Genomic DNA, 19,134 nt, shown 5'->3' on the forward strand with positions numbered 1-19,134 from the left:
CCCTGCTCTCCCTCTCTGTCTCTCTCTCCCTCTCTTTCTGTCTTTCTGTCTGTCTCTGTCTGTCTGTGTGTCTGTCTGTCTGTCCGTCTCTCTCTCTCTCTCTCTCTCTCTCTCTCTCTCTCTCTCTCTCTCTCTCTCTCTCTCTCTCTCTCTCTCTCTCTCTCTCTCTCCCTCTCCGCCCTTTATCTTTGCTGTCTTGCCTGGTCAGAGCCGTGAATCGATACATGCAATGCGCCGAACGGGGCCGGCAGCGCGGCGTGTCGGCAAGGCAGCAGCCTCTGCAAACCCGGTAACGCGGGCCACGCCATTCACCGGCAAATGTTTATCCAGGCTCCCCGCGAGGGTATAGCGCCGCGGAGAGGACGAGGAGAGAGAGAGAGAGAGAGAGAGAGAGAGAGAGAGAGAGAGAAGGGGGTGATTGATTGTGTTGAGCCTGTTAGAGGGGGCGGTGGTAGTTCCCTCTTTGTGTGGTGTTATTCGACGCCGGTGAATGCCCGGCGAGCTTCGCGTTCTCGCGATACAAAGCGCTTTTCATATTTTTTTATGAGGCGGCGCATTTGTTGCTCTCTCTCTCTCGCACTCTAACGGGACGCCCCATGAGTGCGAGAGAGAGAGAGAGAGAGAGTCGTCCTGCGGCTTCGCTGTTGCTGTCAATGCTCCACACCCCTTCCCGGCCCAGCCAATCACCCAGCGCAGGGCAGGCGGGGCGTGGTCCGAACCCGAATCCCCCCCCCCTCTTCCTGAGGTGAACCAGGTGATTTGTGGTGGTGGCATGGAAATGCGAGTGGAATGGATGCCGTTGTTTTGGTCCGGTCGTGCCAGGCCTTTCATTACCCCCGCGGTACGAGGAAAAGGCAGTGAGACCGGAATCGCATCGGCCGCGGCCGGATCAGAACTTACCGGGAAAAGAAAAGTCTAGGTTTGTTACCGTTTCGAAACGGGGGTGATTGGTGAATGTTTCATTTTCTCGGGTGCCGGTACTGGTGAGGGAAGTCAGTCCGCTCAGAGGCACGGCCTGTGCATGCCCTGAAACCTGGTCCGTGACTACCGTGGTTCATGAACTATTGGCCTCATTGTTGTTGCTGTTGGTACCGATAGACTGCAAGTCTCCCTCTACCTGTTGCAGGCGGCATGGTGACCCGGCCCGGCCTCCCCAGCGCCGTGCCCGCGGGGGCGGCGGGGGCGGCGGGCGGGGGCGGGGCGGCGGGGCCGGCGCGGGGCCCGGCGGTGGGCGCGTATAGATGAGGCTACGCCCCCGGGCCCGCGCCCCGAGACCACCACGCGCAGCCCCTGCCGGCCTTGCCGGCCTCGGCGCACGCCATGGACTACGCCCCCAGCGTGCCCATGGGGCCCATGGGCCCCGCCGTCCCAGGCCCCCGCAGCCCCCGCCTCGGCTCCTCGCCTGACTCGGACTCCGGCGGCGCCGAGCACGGCCTGGAGCACGTGGGCGCGGACGGGCGGCGGCGGCTGGACAACCTCACGGACTACCAGGCGGACTGCTCGAGCAGCAACCCCGGCAGCCCCAGCGCCAGCCCCTCGTCGCCCGCCGCCTCGCCGCCCTCGGCGGACTTCCCCCGGCCGCCCCCGCGCCACCAGCCGCCCCCCGACCTCCTGGTGCACGCCGCGGACTACGGCGAGTGGGCGCGCGGGCGCGACGCGCAGGCCCGCGACGCCCGCGACCCCAGGGTGCTGGCCGACCCCCGCCTGCGCAGGGCGGACCGGCCCGTCTACGGCGGGGAAGTGAGTCTCCACCTTCTCAACGGGCTCAGCGAACACTCTCTGTCGCCGATTGCACCACTACCCGTTTTACTGCACACTTTCACTTTCTCATCCTTCCTTCACCTAGCCTTTATCCTCTTCTGTCTCGCTCTGCCGTCCTCTTAAATTTCGATTCTTGCTGGAGGGTTCTCGGAAATAGTCACATTAAGCTGACTGTCTTGAACACCTGTGAGAAGCGATACTTTTGAGGGTGGATTTTTGTCTGTCTCGCCTCTCTCTCTCCTACTTTCCCTGTTCTTGCCTCTGTTTTCAGTTTCTCTCTTCTTCCTCTTCCTATCCTTTCTTTTATTTACCGTTCCTCGCTGGATATGGTCCTTTCGTAAGTGATCGGGATTTCAGGAACTTAAATCTTGCCTCTTTTTTTTTCGTAAGCCTTTGCGCAATGTGAGCCCTTTTTCGTTGTTTTTAATTATTGTTTTTGAATTAAATTTTGGTTTTGCAATTCATTTGACAAGTTATGGCTGCTCAGTAATTCATTTTATTTTATTTCTTTTAATTTTTTGTCTGCTTTTTGTTTGTGTTTCTGAGCCTGGTTGTGCTGCAATGCTGTGTACGTATGTTGTCTTCATGATTGCAAACAGAAAGCCTTGAGCGTTTTGCGCTTGCAGTGAAAAGTGTCATCGCTGCCCGGATCAATTTCTTTGTCGTTGCTTTTGTGACGCGTTGCCTTGTTGTCCGCAGCGGCCGTACCCCTCCGGCGGCTATGAGGAGTCCGACGGCTACCTGGGCTACGCGGACGACGGCGGCGTCCTGGCCGCGGACGCGGAGGCCGAGGACGACGCGCTGCCCGAGGACCCCTACCTGACGTCCTCGTACCCGGAGGAGGACTCGGACATGGCGGCGACGGACGAGGGCTACCACCTGCACCACGCCGGGCAGCACGCCTACGGGTCGAGCCGTCGTAGCTACGCCGCTGGCCGGCAGCACAGCTACCCCGGCGCCGTGCCCGACCCCAACTCCCTGCAGCCGCCCGGCATGTACCGCCGCGGCTTCTCCGAGGACGTCAACGAGATCCGCTCCGCGGCCGCCGGCTACGAGTACGACGAGGATGGCTACGGTGGCCACCAGCGCGGCATGCCGCCGCAGCGTGGCGTGGCCGACGGCCTCAGCGACGGCCACAGCGACACCTCCAGCGTGCGCAGGTAGCCGCCCGCCGGGGCCTTTGTTGTTGTTGTTTGTTGGTTCCGTTCCTGACGCCGTTCGTCCGCAGGCTCAGCAACTCGCCACGCCACTCGCGCCTCTTCTCGGACGCCGAGCTGGGCCGCGACGGCCGCGACCTGGACGTGTCCCGCCGCGGGCGCGCGGACGGCGGCGAGTCGTCGGCGCTGCGCTCGGCGGCGTACCTCCGCCAGAACGTGAGCGCCGACGGCGTGGTGCGCCGCGACGCCGCCATGTCCGTGGTCGACGAGGTGGCCGCCTACCACGCCGCGCCGCCGCAGCGCCGCCTGCCCGCCGAGCCGTCCCTCTACCGCCGGCCGTCGCTGGACCCCGGCCTGGAGGCGGCGGTGGAGGCCCTGCGCCTGGACCCCGCGCCCTACCGCTCGCGCTGGCGCAGCCCCAGGCCCGCGGCGCACCAGGACGCCGTCTTCTACCGCCGCCACACCTTCGACTCGTCCAGCGAGGAGGCCGCGGCCGGCGGCGGCTACTTGCGGCCGCACGAGGACGCGCCGCCTCCCAGGTCGCCCGGCTACGCCGCCGGCCGTCGCTACGAGCCTGCCGCCATGTCGACCACGGGCAGCACGCGCGCCGCCTGGTACCGCGCCAACCGCTCCGACTCACGGCCCCCCATCGGCCCCGGCCCCCGCAGCACCCCAGCCTCCCCCAAGAAGCTGACCGGCTCCTGGGAACACGAGCCCAACGTCAACTACTTCTTCTCCAACCTGCCCGTCAACGCCGCGGACATGTACATGCGGCCCGGGGACCTCCCCGCCACGCAGCAGGCCGCCGCCAGCGACACGGAGGGCCTGGCCGACGACGAGGAGAGCGACGCGCCGACCGTGGCGTCGACCACCATGCCCATCCCGGAGGTGTTCGTCGAGGAGGCCGGCGAGGACGACGACGAGGAGTACGTGCCCAGCCCCAAGGACAAGCGCCGCGGCGCCTCGCCCTACGTGTACAAGGACCGCCACTACCTGGACGAGTGGGCGTACCAAGGCCCCTCGTACTCGTCCGCGACGTCGGCCACGTCACCCAGAGGGCCGCCGTCGAGGGGGCCGTCGCCGCGAGGCCAGCGGGGACCCTCGCCCAGGGCGCCGGCGCGAGGCTACAGCCGCAGTCCCCTGCCCAAGCCGCCGACGACAGTCAGGGACAGCGACCCGTCGCCTGGCTACGTCCCCGTGCACAAGGAGTACCTAGGCACCATGGGGGATCCAGTCACCGACTACCACATCGAGAGCGAGCGAGAGCGCAGGGACCGACGCCAGAGTGACTACCTTGTGGAGAGTGAGAGAGACCGTCGGCAGAGTGACTACCTTGTGGAGAGTGAGCGAGACCGTCGCAAGAGTGACTACTTGGTGGAGAGCGAGAGAGACCGTCGCCAGAGTGACTACTTGGTGGAGAGCGAGAGAGACCGTCGCCAGAGTGACTACTTGGTGGAAAGCGAGAGAGACCGCCGCCAGAGTGACTATCTTGTGGAGAACGACAGAGACCGCCGTCAGAGTGACTACCACGTGGAGAGTGAACGGGACCGGCGCCAGAGTGACTACAGGCGCGCGCAGCTCGGTGGGGTGTCCCCCGGGCCGCCCGCCGTCGGCGACTCCGGGTACCGGGGCACGCGCGGCCTGCGGGGCCCGCCCATGGCGGTCAAATCGTTCGACGGCGTGCTCGGGCGGCGGCAGGAGTACGTCACCGAGCTGGACATGCCCAAGGCCGCCAAGGGGGCGCCGTCGGCGGCCTCCAACAACGCGAACCACCAAGCCCTGTCGCTGTCGCTGTCGCCGCCGAGGAGGCGCAGGAAGATGCCGGCGCTGCACCCCAGCGGGTGAGTCAAGCCCCGGCGTGGCCTAGAAGGCCGTCCGCATCCACGCGGTCCTCGTGCCCCAGGACCCCGACGCACAATGGCCCGAAGACCGGTGGAGGCGGCCAAAACTCTAGACGAGTTTTGAGCTCCAGAGTCGCTAAACGGGACTCGAACCGAACGTGTGACGTGACCCCACCAATGGATTCCTCGTCCGAAGAGCAATCCATTGGTGGGGTCACACGCTGGCCGCTTGGCCGCCTCCACCGGTATTCTGGCGCACTGTGCAACGTAGTGCGTGGTTCGCGGACGGCCGTAGCGTGGATGCGTGAAGTAGTTTGCTCAGCATGCCGGAGCCGAGAACTGGCGTTGGTTTGCCGTCGACGTAGACTCCAGCATGTGGTGTTTTGCAGCTGTTGAAGCCAAAGTGAGACGGAATGTGCCCGAGTCCGTGTTGGAGTGCCCGCGGAGAAGGGCTGGCCAAGGCAGCCCTTAACAAGGCCAGGCCAAGTGCCGGGCTCCGCTCGGCACGCTACATGCTGGCACCTGGCGCAGGGTGGCGGGGCCGGCGGGGCGGGGGCCGTCGCCAGACGCGTCCTTGCCCCTTTTCCAGAGAAGTAACAGTCGGGGTCGAAACTAAAAGTGGCTCGTTGAGTGCTTGCCGCCCGTTTTGTGGGCTTCTGGTTTCACACAAGCCGTTCGAGGAGTGAAAGTTGTGTTTTGCCGCAAGCGAAAAGAGGCCGTGCAGTTTGAACCGACCGAGAGGAAGGAAAGAGGATTGTTGAACCTTTGACAGTGCTTGCTTGGAGTCGGCCGGGGCCGCCTCACGCAATGCCCCATTTGACGGCAGGTTTGCGCATCGCGCATCAACAGGCACGCCAGCTTCCCGCATCTGCCCGGGGCGGCCCGGGGCCACCCCGCCTCGCCCTGCCTTCCCCCTCCCCTCCCCTCCTCAAATCTCGAGACGGGATCGAGCGAGCTGCCCTACCCGCTCCGCTGCCCGCGCGGATGCACCTCCACGTGCCCCGCCGCGCGTGCGAGGGAGAGGGAGAGAGGCGGTACAGGAAGGGTGGGGAGGCACAGTGAGCCAGAAGACCGGCGGAGGCGGCCAAAACCCTAGACGCGTTTTGAGCTCCAGAGTCGCTAAATGGGACTCGAACCGAACGTGTGACCCCACCAATGGATTGCTCTCCGAACGAGGAATCCATTGGTGGGGTCACACGTTCGGTTCGAGTCCTGTTTAGTGATTCTCGAGCTCAAAACGCGTCTAGAGTTTTGGCCGCCTCCACCGGTCTTCTGGCCCACTGTGGGAGGGGGAGGGGCTCTGCCGCCCGGCAGCTAGGCCACGCGGCAGCGCGCGTGTAAGCTGGTGCGGTGGGTTGCCTGCCTGCCCGGCGCTAGACGGCGCTAGACGGCGCTAGCGCGTTGCCCGTGCTACGCCGTGCTATTGCTGGCGTTGCTGGCCCTGGCCACGCGGCCACGTGTCGCTCGTTTAGCGCTCCAGCGCTCTCCAGTGACTCGAATGGCGCAGCGGCGGTCAGCACTGCCACACAAACGGGTGGAAAGCCCCTCGATGCACCAGTGTCGCGCACACAGTGGGCCAGAAGACCGGTGGAGGCGGACAAAACTCTAGACGCGTTTTGAGCTCCAGAGTTGCTGAATGGGACTCGAACCGAACGTGTGACCCCACCAATGGATTGCTTTCCAAACATTGAATCCATTGGTGGGGTCACGTGTTCGGTTCGTGGCCTGTTTGGCGACTCTGCTGCTCAAAAGAGTTTTGTCCGCCTCCACCGGTCCTCTAGCCCACTGTGGCGGGGTTGCCAACCTCAGCCTGCCTACTAGGCAACTCCTTGGATGTCACTGGTGGGCAGCCCTGCCGAGACTGGTGCATCGCGTGAGTGTGGCCACACTGGGACGGGCGGCCTGGTCGCACGCGAGACGCGTTGTAGTCCGTCCGGTGACGCATTCGATTGGCTGAGATCGACCCGGAGCCGGCCGGCCTCTGACGTCACCGTGACGTCATCGTGTGCACGCGTCACACACGTGCCAACTTTTTGTAAGTGGCCCTGCGGGGCGGTTTTTCGAGGGTCGGAGCGTGGAGGCTCGGAGCGTGCGGCAACGCGTCTTGGCTGCTTGGATTCCTCGAATTCCCACTCAATCGAGCAGCAAAGGCCGCAAGCATGGCGGGTGTGTGGGGCTAATTCGCCTGCATTGCGTAGTACTGGCGTACTGGTTGGCGGTGCGGGGCCCTGCAGGGCGGCGGGGTCGTTAAGTGTGGCGCGCAAACAGGGCGGAAAAGAAAGAGAGCACAAAGGAGAACGGACGAAAACGGCCACGGCCCTGAGCGCCCTGACTCGGCCCTGACCGTAATTCGTAATCCGTCATCGGTCTCGGCCGTTCCAAACGGTGCACTTTGTCGCGGCCCGTACTTTCCGTTCCACATTTCCCCGTGTAGGCGCGCCGCCCTCGCGACCCCCGCGCACAGTGGGCCAGAAGACCGGTGGGGGCGGTCAAAACTCTAGACGCGTTTCGAGCTCCAGAGTCGCTAAATGGGACTCGAACCGGACGTGTGACCCCACCAATGAATTCCTCGTTCGGAGAGCAATCCATTGGTGGGGTCACACGTTCGCTTCGAGTCCTGTTTAGCGACTCTGCATCTCAAAACGTGTCTGGGATTCTGACCGACTCCACCGGTCTTCTGGCCCACTGTGCCGCGGCTCGCCTTACCAAAGCCACTCCCGCCCGCCGGAAAGTTGGCGACTCAATTTCCTCGAAGGGACGCTAAATTACGCCACCAATTTCAAGGACAGTTTTAGTCGCGGTGCTCCGCTCCTCGGCGGCGTGTGGAAGTACGTCGCCAAGGAGGGGTGGCCTCGTCACGTGGTTTCGGAACGGCCTGTACTGCCGCACTCGCCGCCCTGGTCTTGCTCCCCAGCGCCCTGCCCCGTGGTACTTCCGGCCCTCTTGCTGCAGCGTGTCCCATCTCTCTCCCTCTCCCCCTCCCACTTTCTCTCTCACTCACGTAGCGACCCGCATCGGTGCGAGAGAGAGAGAGAGAGAGAGAGAGAGAGAGAGAGAGAGAGAGAGAGAGAGAGAGAGAGAGAGAGAGAGAGAGAGAGAGGTACGGAAATGAGTCTGCTACTTCGCATGCCTCTGCAGATTTGCCAAGGCCCCGCTGCTCCCGACTCCAGGCGAGGTAACTGGACCAGCACACTCTCGCGGGCCTGACCTAACGCGGTGCTCGGGGGAGGGAAGGGGTCTGCGGGATTGCTGGCTTACGGACGGTCCCTCGCTAGTCGTTGCTGCGAGTGTCTGCGTCTGCGGGGACCGTCGCACAGTGGGCCAGAGGACCGGTGAAGCGGCCAAAACTCTAGACGCGTTTTGAGCTCCAGAGTCGCTAAATGGGACTTGAATCGAATGTGTGACCCCACCAATGGATTCCTCGTTCGGAGAGCAATTCATTGGTGGGGTCACACGTTCGGTTCGAGGCCCATTTATCGGCTCTGGAGCTCAAAACGCGTCTAGAGTTTTGGCTGCCTCCACCGGTCTTCTGGCCCACTTGCGTCGCCAAACTCGTGCTCGCGTTAAATGGCGAGCCGGGCGGTGGGCTGCTACGCCACTGTTCCACCCCGCCCCGCCCCGCCCTGCCCCGGCCGTGCCGGCTGGTCGATACGAGGCGGCTCGGCTAAAGCCCTCGCCCCCCCCCTTCCCCCGCCAGGGTGCCCTCCGAGTGCTCTCCAGCCCAGGACACACAGCTGATGCGACAAGTTGCACGAGTAGGCCGTGGAGTAGGCCGGCCTCTGCGACCCCGGCGAGGACCCCGGCGAGGACCCCGGCGAGGACCCCGGCCGGCTTGGGCTTGCCAGCACGCCGTCGTGGAGAGTGACTCGAGGGCAACCATGCGGCCAAGTGGCGGAAAACGAGAATGCGCTAAAGCGATGGTATCTGCTGCAAGCAGCGAACTCGGACTTGGGTGGCTTGAGTTAGCGCGTTAGCGACGCTGAAGCCCTTGGCGGGCACCCTTCCCCTGCCCGGCCCTGCCCGGCCCGGCCCGCTCACAAGACGACCCCCCCCCCCCCCCCCCTCCGGTTGCAAGTGCAGCAGCGCAACTAGTCGGCATGACGTCATCATCCGCGGGATCACCGCCTGCCCCGTAGCGCCCCATGGTAGACCCCCTGTAACCCCCTGTATGTGCCACAGGTCTGATGAGGTGGACCATGACACCAAGCCTCACCACCATCAGCATCACCACCACCACCATCACCACCACCACCTCCAGCACCACCACCAATCGTCCCAGCAGCGGCATCGCCAGCCAAAGTCGTGAGTACCGATCCCCATGGTGCCCATGGTGGTCGTGGTGCCGAGGCTGCCAGCGCTGTCACCCTGCCTTCCCGCCAAAACAAAGGCTGCGCCACTGCGAAAACGGCAACGAAGAGAAAGGAAGACGAATCGTCCGCCTGGCCGGCCAGCTAACGGCTGACGCGAGAAGAGCCAGAGGCGGCCAGAGACTGTTCCGTTAGCGGACTAGAATGGCCGTAGCACGACCGCCTAGCTTTCCAGCCGTAGCGCATTTTGCAGCGGCCGCCACGTTTCGAGACTCTCGTTCGAGACTCTCGTTCTGTACCCGACTTTTGCCTGACATTGCCTGCCACCGATTTTTCTTATCCGACACGATTTCTTCTCCTCCTTCTTCTTGCACCGTTTCCAACTCTCTGTATACGCCTGCACGATTTGCAATTTTTTTCCTCTCTCTTTTTTACATCTTTCAAACACAAATCTCTGCATGGCATCGTGGAGGGTTGCGCTGCCGCCTCCGTGTCTCTGTAGACCCAGCCGGGGTGGGGTCGAGCAAACTTAACGTGTGACCCAGTGTGACCCCACCCTCTCGTTCGGAGAGCAATCCATTGGTGGGGTCACACGTTCGTTTCGAGTCCGACTTAGTGACTCTGGAGCTCAAAACGCGTCTACGGTTTGGCCGCCTCCACCGGTCTTCTGGCCCACTGTGGTCCGGTGGGGCTGGCGGGGCCTCGCGCGGACTAGGCGGGTCCTAGTTGGCGCCGTGCCCCATCTGCCGGCGGCCTGTCCGTCTCGCCTGCCGGCCGCACAGTGTGCCGTCGGGCCCCGCGTCGCACCGCGTCGCGCCATCCCTCTCGCACTGGCGGGCGGCGTGCGCGTGCGACGAGGACGCCGACAGCCAGTGCGTGCCAGTGTGCCAGCCCGCCAGCCAGGCTGCTGCAGGTGGGGCACTGGGCAGTCGCGCGAGGCGGTCCCCTGGCGGTCCCACGGCGCAGCGCGCCGCCAGACACCAGTGTCGTCGCGGTGCTCGAGGCCCTCGCCGTCGTGTCGCCGCGTCGCCCTTTGGCGCCATTCGGTTCCGTTTCCGGTTTTCGACTTTCCTTTCCGGTTTCCGGTGTGCCGGAGGACTCGCTGGACCGCGAGATGCGCGGGCCTCGTCGGTCCGCCCGGCGCTGAGGTACACCTGTGGTTCATTCGATTTCACGCGTTCCGCGTTCCGATAATCGTGGAGGATATTTTGAAGTTCCCGGCCGCTGGGTCGTAGGCATCGAACTTGTGGCAATGGTTCCGTCGGCGCCGGAGCAGGTTGGCCGTTGTTGACACCAGTCTCAACAGTCATTGAAAAATCGAGTTGATTTAGGACCGAACTTCTAAAAGCGTTAAAGACTGAGTCAGGCTGTCTCCCTGTCTGTACTCAACATCCCAAATGAACCATTTTCAATATGCTCAGCCAATTTTCTCTGCCTTTGTGAAATTGATCGCTTAAAAATTATTGATTGATAAGTAATGCTGAAGAAAGTCTCGAACTTGGACTATATTTACAAGGTCAGCTGTCGCAAAATTATGCCAACTAAGGCGGTTTTTTTGGGGGGGAGGGGGTGTTTTGCTCTCGTCCAGTGTCCGGAGTGTTAGGAACAGCGAGAGTGATAACTGATAACGAAATGAAGCCGGAAAGCTTGGGAATCGTTAGGGATGCCGAGATTCCCGCGCTCCCTTTATCAGCTCGCATTATTCCCGCGGGAAAGCGCTTTCCTTCCTTCCCGCTTTCCCGCGGGCTAATTTTACACCTCGCCACGCGCCGGGCAGCGTCGGCGCGAGCGCCGATCGCTCCGTCTCTCTCGCTCGGCAAGCGCGCTCGGCGTCGATGACGCTCGAGCCCTCCCCGACCGGCCGCACAGTGGGCCAGAAGACCGGTAAAGGCGGCCAAAACTCTTGACGCGTTTTGAGCTCCAGGGTCGCTAAATGGGACTCGAACCGAACGTGTTACCCCACCAATGGATTGCTCTCCGCACGAGGAATCCATTGGTGGGGTCACACACGTTTGCTTCAAAGTCCTGTTTAGCGACTCTGGAGCTCAAAACGTGTCTAGAGTTTTGTCCGCCTGCACCGGTCTTCTGGCCCACTGTGGGCCGGTCGGGCAGCCGGGGCTCTGTTTGGATCGCAGTCTCCGCCAAACCTAATAACTCGCCGCGGCGTGGCACGGCGGCACAGCCCCGGAACGCCGGAAGGAAGTTACATCGAACGGGGAGTTTGAATCCGTTTGAGGAGACTGGCTCCGGCGCACAGTGGGCCAGAAGACCGGTGCAGGCGGTCAGAATCCCACACGCGTTTTGAGCTCCAGAGTCGCTAAATAGGACTCGAACCGAACGTGTGACCCCACCAATGGACTCCTCGTTCGGAGAGCAATCCATTGGTGGGGTCGCACGTTCGGTTCGGATCCTATTTAGTGACTCTGGAGCTCAAAACGCGTCCAGAATTTTGGCCACCCCCACCGGTCTTCTGGCCCACTGTGCGCCGAGGGGCTCGTGTCCAGACGGCCAGGTGGGCCGTGTACTAGTCTGCCCCGCCCCGCCCCGCCCCACCCCGCCCCACCCCGCCCCACCTCGCCTACTCGGCCTCGGCCTCGATGGCCTAGCGCGCCCCGCTGTCTCTCACCGACAGCTCCAAGTTTTCGGTTTCACTTATCGATGTTGGTCTGCTTAAGACTTCCGTGATTCAGAAGACTACTGAAATATGAATACCTGTTGGCTCTCGTAGTAACAACCGAACATGGGACCGCTGGGACCAGTGAGACGGCAATCACGCAAAACTTTCTCTGCGACGAAGCTAAAAAAGAGCCGAATGCAGGCGGAACTCCGCAGCAGCAAAAGTTGGCAGCATTATTCGTACGAGTGTGCAAAGCAGCTGTGGTATATGATTTGAAGGTTGCTCTTGTTCCAACTACTGCCAACTCACTGTGCTAAACCGGCAAACTCACACACGCACACACCGACTCTCTCTCTCACACACACACACACACACACACACACACACACACACACACACACACACACTCACACACGACGCGGACACGGCAGCGCTGAAATGCCGCCAACAGGACACAAATAAACTGCCACCGGTCCATACTGTTTTCACAGGCGGCCCGCAGGTGCATTGCTTTCGCGGTATTCGGGGTGACTGTACCGCTGACGCGCCACAGTGGGCCAGAAGACCGGTGGAGGCGGCGCGGTCGCGGGTTCGAGTACCGGCGCCTGCCTTTTGTTCGGCCTTCTCGCCGACCTTTGCGGCCTTTGCGGGCCGTCCGTCCCGAACACCATTAGGTCGGGCAGAGACAGGGGAAGGCCATTTCCGCACAAGCCGATAGGGTTGTTATCGACGGGTGAGGTGGGGCGGGGCGGGGCGGGGCGGGGCACTCAACCCTGCCGCCACCACGGCCTCCTTGGAGTGACTGGCTGAAGTCAGCGCCCCCGCTGCACCGCCCAATCGGTGGCCAGCCCACTGTGCGCCCGGTGGATTGTGTGGAGTGTACAGGCGCAGGCAAAAGCAAGGCGAGGTAGGAACAGAGCGCCCCGTTGGGCCGTTGACACGAAAGGGCGTTGTCCAAGGCCGCCAAGGCCGTCGGACGCCTTTGCCACAAGTTTGACGCCGTCGACGCCCGGCCGAGAAGGCTTGGGGACCGCTCGACGACGGAAATGGCGTTTTCTCGCTGGTCTGGTGGTTAAAGGACAGTCCCAAAGCAAGAAGTGTTTATTTCAGGACGTTGACCATGCCGTGACTGGCAGCCCTGCCAGCCCGGCCGGGCGATGGCCGTGCCTCCGTGGGGCCCCGCCAGTGCTGGCAGCCCCGGCGGCCTCGGCCCCGGGGTCCTGCAGTGGCAGCAGTGGCTTCGACGGGGAGCCCACGCTGAGCCGGCCATGTGCTGGGCGCCGGCCGCGCCGACCGCGTCGACACCGCTGCCCGCCGACGCCGTGCCCCAGCACAACGAGACCGCCATGGACCTGGCGGTGGTGCAGGACGTGGTGCAGGACCTGGTGCCCGACGTGCTGGCCCTGGGCGCGCCCGTCGTCGCCGAGCTCAACGCCATGCTGGTGCGCTGCGTCGACGGCGTCCTGGAGGGCGTGGTGGAGTCCGGCGCGCTGGCGGCCGCGTGGTCCTGGGCGTGCCTGGTGCTGGGGCCGCCGCTCGGGCCGCCGCTGGAGCCGCTGGAGGCCGCCAGCACCGCGTCGCGGTGGGCCTCGTGGTGGGCGGTGGGGCTGCAGTTGGTGGCCTGGGTCGCCCTCCTGGCCTGGATCGGCGTGTTGCGGTGGGATCGCGACCGGCTGCGATTCCGGAGAGATGAACTCCTGCGGGAGTGGGGGCGGCCTGCCCCCCTCGCCGCCCCCACCGCCCCCACCGCCCCCGCGCCTGGGCCTAGGGGGCCGACCCCCGCGGCCGCGCCGCCCCGGCCGCCGCGCCCGCTCTTCCCCCAGCCTGACCCACCCCAAGGCTCGGCCGGCTCGCCCCACCGGCCGCCCCGGCCGCCGCCCCGGCCGCCGCCCCGCCTGCACAAGCGCAGGAAGGTCAAATCGGCCGCCCCCGCGCTCGCGGCCTGGCGAGTACGGTGTGAGTGCGAGCATGAATGGGCGTGAGCGTGACACAGCGTGACACGCATGGTGTGAGCGTGACGAGGCCGCGCTCTGACGCTCTGCGCGCCGCCTGTCCGCTTAGCATGAGCGTGAGCGTGGCAGTGCGGCAATGCTGCCCGAGTCTGCACTGCAAGACTGCTCTCTTTGCTTTCCGTTGAACTTGATGACACCGAGACTCTGAACCAAGATGGATCTGTGAGCCCGACTTTGGTCCAGCTCTCCACACCACACGGCATTCTAACCCCGCTCCGACATGCTGTTGTTTTGATTTGTGAATGATTGTGACGCTGCTACCTAACGTGTTTTGCTTTCTTCTTTCAAAGGTTGTAGAGATCTCTTCTAGCTTAGCTTGAGTCGTTGTTTTTATCTTTGTTCCTCTCCCCGCAGTGGCGACCGTTTTGACAGGAGTGTGCGTTGTGTGGTTGGCAGGTCCGAGGTGCGTTCGGAGGGCGGCAGGAGGGAGTCGGAGGACTTGGAGGAGGCCACGGACAACGAGCCTCTGCTGCCCGAGGACAGGGAGGAGCAGGAGAGCCCCTCCGACTACTGCACCGGTAAAGCAAAAACCGTCCAGCCAGAAGACCGGTGGAGGCGGCCGAAACTCCAGACCCGTTTTGAGCTCCAGAGTCGCTAAATGGCCCTCGGACCGAGCGTGCGTGACCCCATCAATGGATTCCTCGTTCGGAGAGCAATCCATTGGTGGGGTCACTCGTTCCGTTCGAGGGCCATTTAGCGACTCTGGAGCTCAAAACGGGTCTGAAAATTCGGCCACCTCCACCGGTCTTCTGGCCCACTGCGCGCCGTCTGCTCCGCGTGCCTGTGAGTCGTTCGAGGCCTTCACACGTGCCGACATTGATTTGCCTGCAGGCGGCTACCACCCCGTGCGAATCAACGACCTGTTCCACGGCCGCTACCAGGTGTACTGCAAGGTGGGCTGGGGCCACTTCAGCACGGTGTGGCTCTGCAGGGACAAGGCGTAAGTCAACACAGTGGCCTCGCGAAAACGCGTCCACCGCTAAAACTAGCCGAGTGCTTACTCACGCCTCGTTTTCCACCTCGTCAGGGTGAAGCGCTTCGCGGCCCTCAAGGTCGTCAAGAGTGCCCACCACTACACTGACACCGCCCTGGACGAGATCCGGCTCCTCAAGCGGGTGAGCGTTACAACCATTCTCCAGAGTCGCTAAACAGGCCTCGAACCGAACGTGTGACGCCACCAATGGATTCCTCGTTCGGAGAGCAATCCGTTGGTGGGGTCACACGTTGGGTTCGAGCCCCATTTAGCGACTCTGGAGCTCTGCACGCGTCCGGGCCACTGTGCTAACCCTGGGCTGCTGGTCCAGGTGCGCAACGCCGACCCCACGGACCCAGGCCGGCGGCGCGTGGTGCTGCTGCTCGACGACTTCCGCGTCGAGGGCATCTACGGCATGCACATCTGCATGGTGATGGAAATGCTGGGCTGCAACCTGCTGAGGCTCATCAACCGCACGCACTTCAGCGGGCTGCCCCTCCACAACGTCAAGCGCATCATCAAGCAGGTGCGGCACAGTGGGCCAGAAGACCGGTGGAGGCGGACAAAACTCTAGACACGTTTCGAGCTCTGAAGCTAAAAACGCAGTCGAGATTTTGACCGCCTCCACCGGTCTTCTGGCCAACTGTTTGCGGCCGCCCTCCACTTTGAAACTACTTTTTGTCTCAACGTGGTCTTGTTCGACTACTGATCGAGGAAGTAAAACTTTTCTCGCTGCGCAGGTGCTGGAGGGACTGGACTACCTGCACACCAAGTGCCACATCATCCACACCGACATCAAGCCGGAGAACATCGTACTGGTCGCGTCGCCGGAGTACCACCGCAAGCTGGCGCTGGACGCCATGCAGTGGCACGACCGCAGTCGCCAGGGCGGCGCCATGCCCAGGTCCATGGGTAAGGCGGTCAAAGTCCCGAACGCGTTTTGAGCTCTAGAGTCGCTAAAGGGACTCGAACCGAACGTGTGACCCCACCAATGGATTGCTCTCCGAATGAGGAATCCATTGGTGGGGTCACACGCTCGATTCGAGTCTAGAGCGTCTAGAGTTTTGGCCGCCTCCACCGGTCTTCTGGCCCACTTTGGGGTACCCGTTAATGTGGCATGTTGTCCTTGTTTCCGTCTGTCACGTTGGCCGCCCTGCGCCGCCCTGTTGCAGTGGCCAACATGCCCGCCAAGCTGCCCGCGCCCGAGGGCAAGTCCAGCAGCAGCAGCGGCGGCAAGCGCAAGTCGGAGTCCGGCGCGGCGACGGGGCCCGCCACGGCGACGCAACGCACGCACACCAAGCACCGCAGGCACACGCACGAGGCGGGGGAGTCGTCCCTCGCCAGGGGCGGGCCCAGGGGGGTGGCGCCGCCGCTGTCCAAGTCCAGGGAGCGGCAGAACGGCAACGGCAACGCCAACGGCGGCAGCGGCGCGCACTCGTCCCGGCAGAAGCCGAGCACGGAGTTCCGTAAGTGTTCCTTCTCATACCTCGAAAACTCTGAACGCGTTTCGAGCTCCAGAGTCGCTAAATGGGACTCGAACTGAACGGGTGACCTCACCAATGGGTTGCTCTCCAACCGAGGAATCCATTGGTGGGGTCACACGTTCAGTTCGCGTCCCATTTAGCGACTCTGGAGCTCAAAACGCGTGTAGAATTTTGCCGCCTCCACCGGTCGTCTGGCAAATCCACTGTGTGACGATGGTGTCGCTCTGTTCGTCCGTAACGGGTCACCGTGTGCCGCAGAGAGCGACAAGCACCACAGCTTCGACGAGATGCCGCTGGCGTCGGTGCGCACCGAGAACGAGTGGGACGACTGGGAGCCTCCGGCCGTAGCCCTGCTGTCGTCGTCGGCGTGCTACCGGCCCAGGACGGCCCGCGGCACCAGCCTCGCCAGCAGCAGGCCGGAGGACGACGCCGCCGTCGGTGAGTTGGGGTGGCCGTCGTCGGGTAGGGTCCGTCTCCGTGTTCCGTGCCGCCTAGCACCACTGACTGTTCCTCTCGGTTCCAGAGGGCAGCCCCCGCCGCGCCACGTCCTGCCCCGCCCCCGACCCGCCCCTCCCCTCGCACCTGCCGCCCGCGCCGGGTGGCCCGGGCTCCGGGGACGACAGCTCGCCGGACTGCGACCCCGCCAAGACTGACTTCGTCGAGTTCGACATCAAGATCGCCGACCTGGGCAACGCCTGCTGGACCGTGAGTGCCGCGCCTTGGTTGCCTTTGCCCGGCCTTGACCTAACCTAACCACTGTGTCCGCTGTCCCGCAGTTCCACACGTTCACCGACGAGATCCAGACTCGGCAGTACCGGTGCCCCGAGGTCATCCTCGGCGCCAAGTACGGCACCTCGGCGGACATCTGGAGCCTGGCCTGCATGGTGAGTAATCGAAGCACTGTGGGCCAGAAGACCGGCGCCGGCACGTTGTACACGCGTTTTGAGCTTCAGAGTCGCTAAAAAGGACTCGAATCGAACGTGTGACCCCACCAATGGATTCCTCGTTCGGAGAGCTATCGTGGTGGGGTCACACGCTCGGTTCGAGTCCGGCTTAGCGACTCTGGAGTTCAAAACGCGTCTAGGCCGCAGGACCGACAGGTCTGTTCTCCTCGCAGGCCTTCGAGCTCCTGACGGGCGACTACCTCTTCGAGCCGCGCTCTGGGGCGACGTACTCGCGCGACGAGGACCACCTGGCGCACATCATGGAGCTGCTGGGGCCGCTGCCCAAGGACTTGGTGACCAACGGCAAGCACTCCAAGCACTTCTTCAACACCAAGGGTGAGTGTGCTTGAAAATGAGCATCTCAGCCGCGACCACGGGGTCGACCTAACCTAACCTAACCTAACCTAACCTAACCTTGACCATCCATGCCCATGCCCGCAGGCGCGCTCCGCAACATCGGCAAGCTGCGGCCCTGGCCGCTGCGCAGTGTGCTGGAGGACAAGTACGAGTGGAGTCGCGAGGAGGCGCAGAGCTTCAGCGACTTCCTGTCGCCCATGCTGGACCTGAGGCCGCAGCTGCGGGCCTCGGCCGCCGAGCGATTGACGCACGCCTGGCTGGAACCAGCGCGAGCCACCAACCGCTGGACCATCTGCATCTGAAGGCCCAAGGTCACCCAAGGTGCAGCAGTGCACCACCTCGCCCGCGACCGGCTGGAACCGGCGCGAGCAACCACCCGACCACCGTCTGAGGAGAAGGCGACAGCTCAGCTAGGCTGCCCTTCACCTAACTCGATGTATCGAACCCGAAATACTTCCCTATTGAAAAAAGAAAATGCCGTGCTGTTCTGCGATGCTGTGAGCCACGAGTTCTGCAAGTCTGATATTCTACGTTCCCCTAAACCGTTGATGGCCTCGCCTATACCTCAACTTCGGGCCTCAACTCATGCATACGGGCGACGGCGATCGACAAACTGGCAGCTCCATCAGCTTCTCCAATTGTAGTTTTGGTTGGCGGGGCTGAACTGTCGTGGGCATGGGCTTGAATTAAAATAATTGTCACTAAAAAAGTCGAACCCATCGTGGTGGCTTTGCCCACAGAGATCCCACCATGTGGGTGACTTGGTGATCTACTGGGTGACGTACTGAGCCTGTGTGTGTCGAAGTTACGCACCAGCATTGCAATCACTTGGAATGTTTACTTCTTTCTTGGCAGTGCAGAGTGTATGACCTGTCAATTAGACACAATCAATGATGTATCTTGTTGTGGGACCTCAAAAATTCTGACCAATCAGTTGCAAATTAAACATATCCAAACTTTTATCAATTATAAAGGTTCAGTCTGATTGAAGTATGGCCTATGCTGGCTCATTATTTGACAGGGTTATATTGTTGTTTCATTCTCTGTACAATTGCATTACTTGGTATGTTAGAGAGTGCTTAGATTGAAAAATGTGACACACTGATATGTAGACCACCTATTGAATGTGAGATAGTGATCTGATATGCCGCCTTTCCAATTCAGGCATTTTCCTACATTTTATTCAATTTACCTCCTTTTTTGCAATCAGTGTATAAAATGAGATACAACAGCTATGTCTCTTTTTACAAATGAGAATGTGTAATATCAGAACTCTTTGAGCTCAAACTGGCTCATGTCAACAAATTGTCACTCTGTCATTGAGCAATTGTAGATAAATTAGGTAACACCTGTTAATTTATTCCTGTTTACATGCTCTTAATTTAATTTTTCTTGGAAAAACATGCTGTTGGTGACACTGATAATTCTACTCTTCTCACTCTGTGAAGCCACATCCTGAAATCTCTGTGATTACCTGTCACACTTATTGTAGTCTAAGTTAATCAACTTCTAGTCAGAGTTCTGAGAACTCCTTATTTTTACAATAAGTTGACAATTTTGTTTCATTTATAATAGAAGAGTCTGACTTATTTGGTTATCTTATATATTTTGTTTTCATTTTCCATTCTTCCTACTCCCCTTTTAAAAATCAATAAATTGTTATGAAATAAACAAAACAATA

At 61.7% G+C, this 19,134-nt stretch overlaps 1 protein-coding gene across 1 annotated transcript; it reads left to right on the plus strand.

Annotated features, from left to right (window-relative positions):
• Nucleotides 1–1,320: 1,320 nt before the first annotated feature.
• On the plus strand, nt 1,321–19,129 carry LOC117644768. Its single transcript, XM_034384384.1, is given in 16 exon segments — nt 1,321–1,698; nt 2,458–2,921; nt 2,990–4,185; nt 4,426–4,759; nt 8,939–9,061; nt 14,092–14,213; nt 14,527–14,635; nt 14,723–14,810; nt 15,000–15,194; nt 15,409–15,580; nt 15,841–16,134; nt 16,411–16,586; nt 16,648–16,857; nt 16,929–17,036; nt 17,270–17,432; nt 17,538–19,129. Coding segments are annotated over 16 exon segments (4,350 nt in total). The 3' UTR covers nt 17,756–19,129.
• Nucleotides 19,130–19,134: the final 5 nt, after the last annotated feature.

This window comes from Thrips palmi, unplaced genomic scaffold, assembly GCF_012932325.1.
Source record: "Thrips palmi isolate BJ-2018 unplaced genomic scaffold, TpBJ-2018v1 HiC_scaffold_18, whole genome shotgun sequence".
In the NCBI taxonomy this organism is placed as follows: domain Eukaryota; kingdom Metazoa; phylum Arthropoda; class Insecta; order Thysanoptera; family Thripidae; genus Thrips; species Thrips palmi.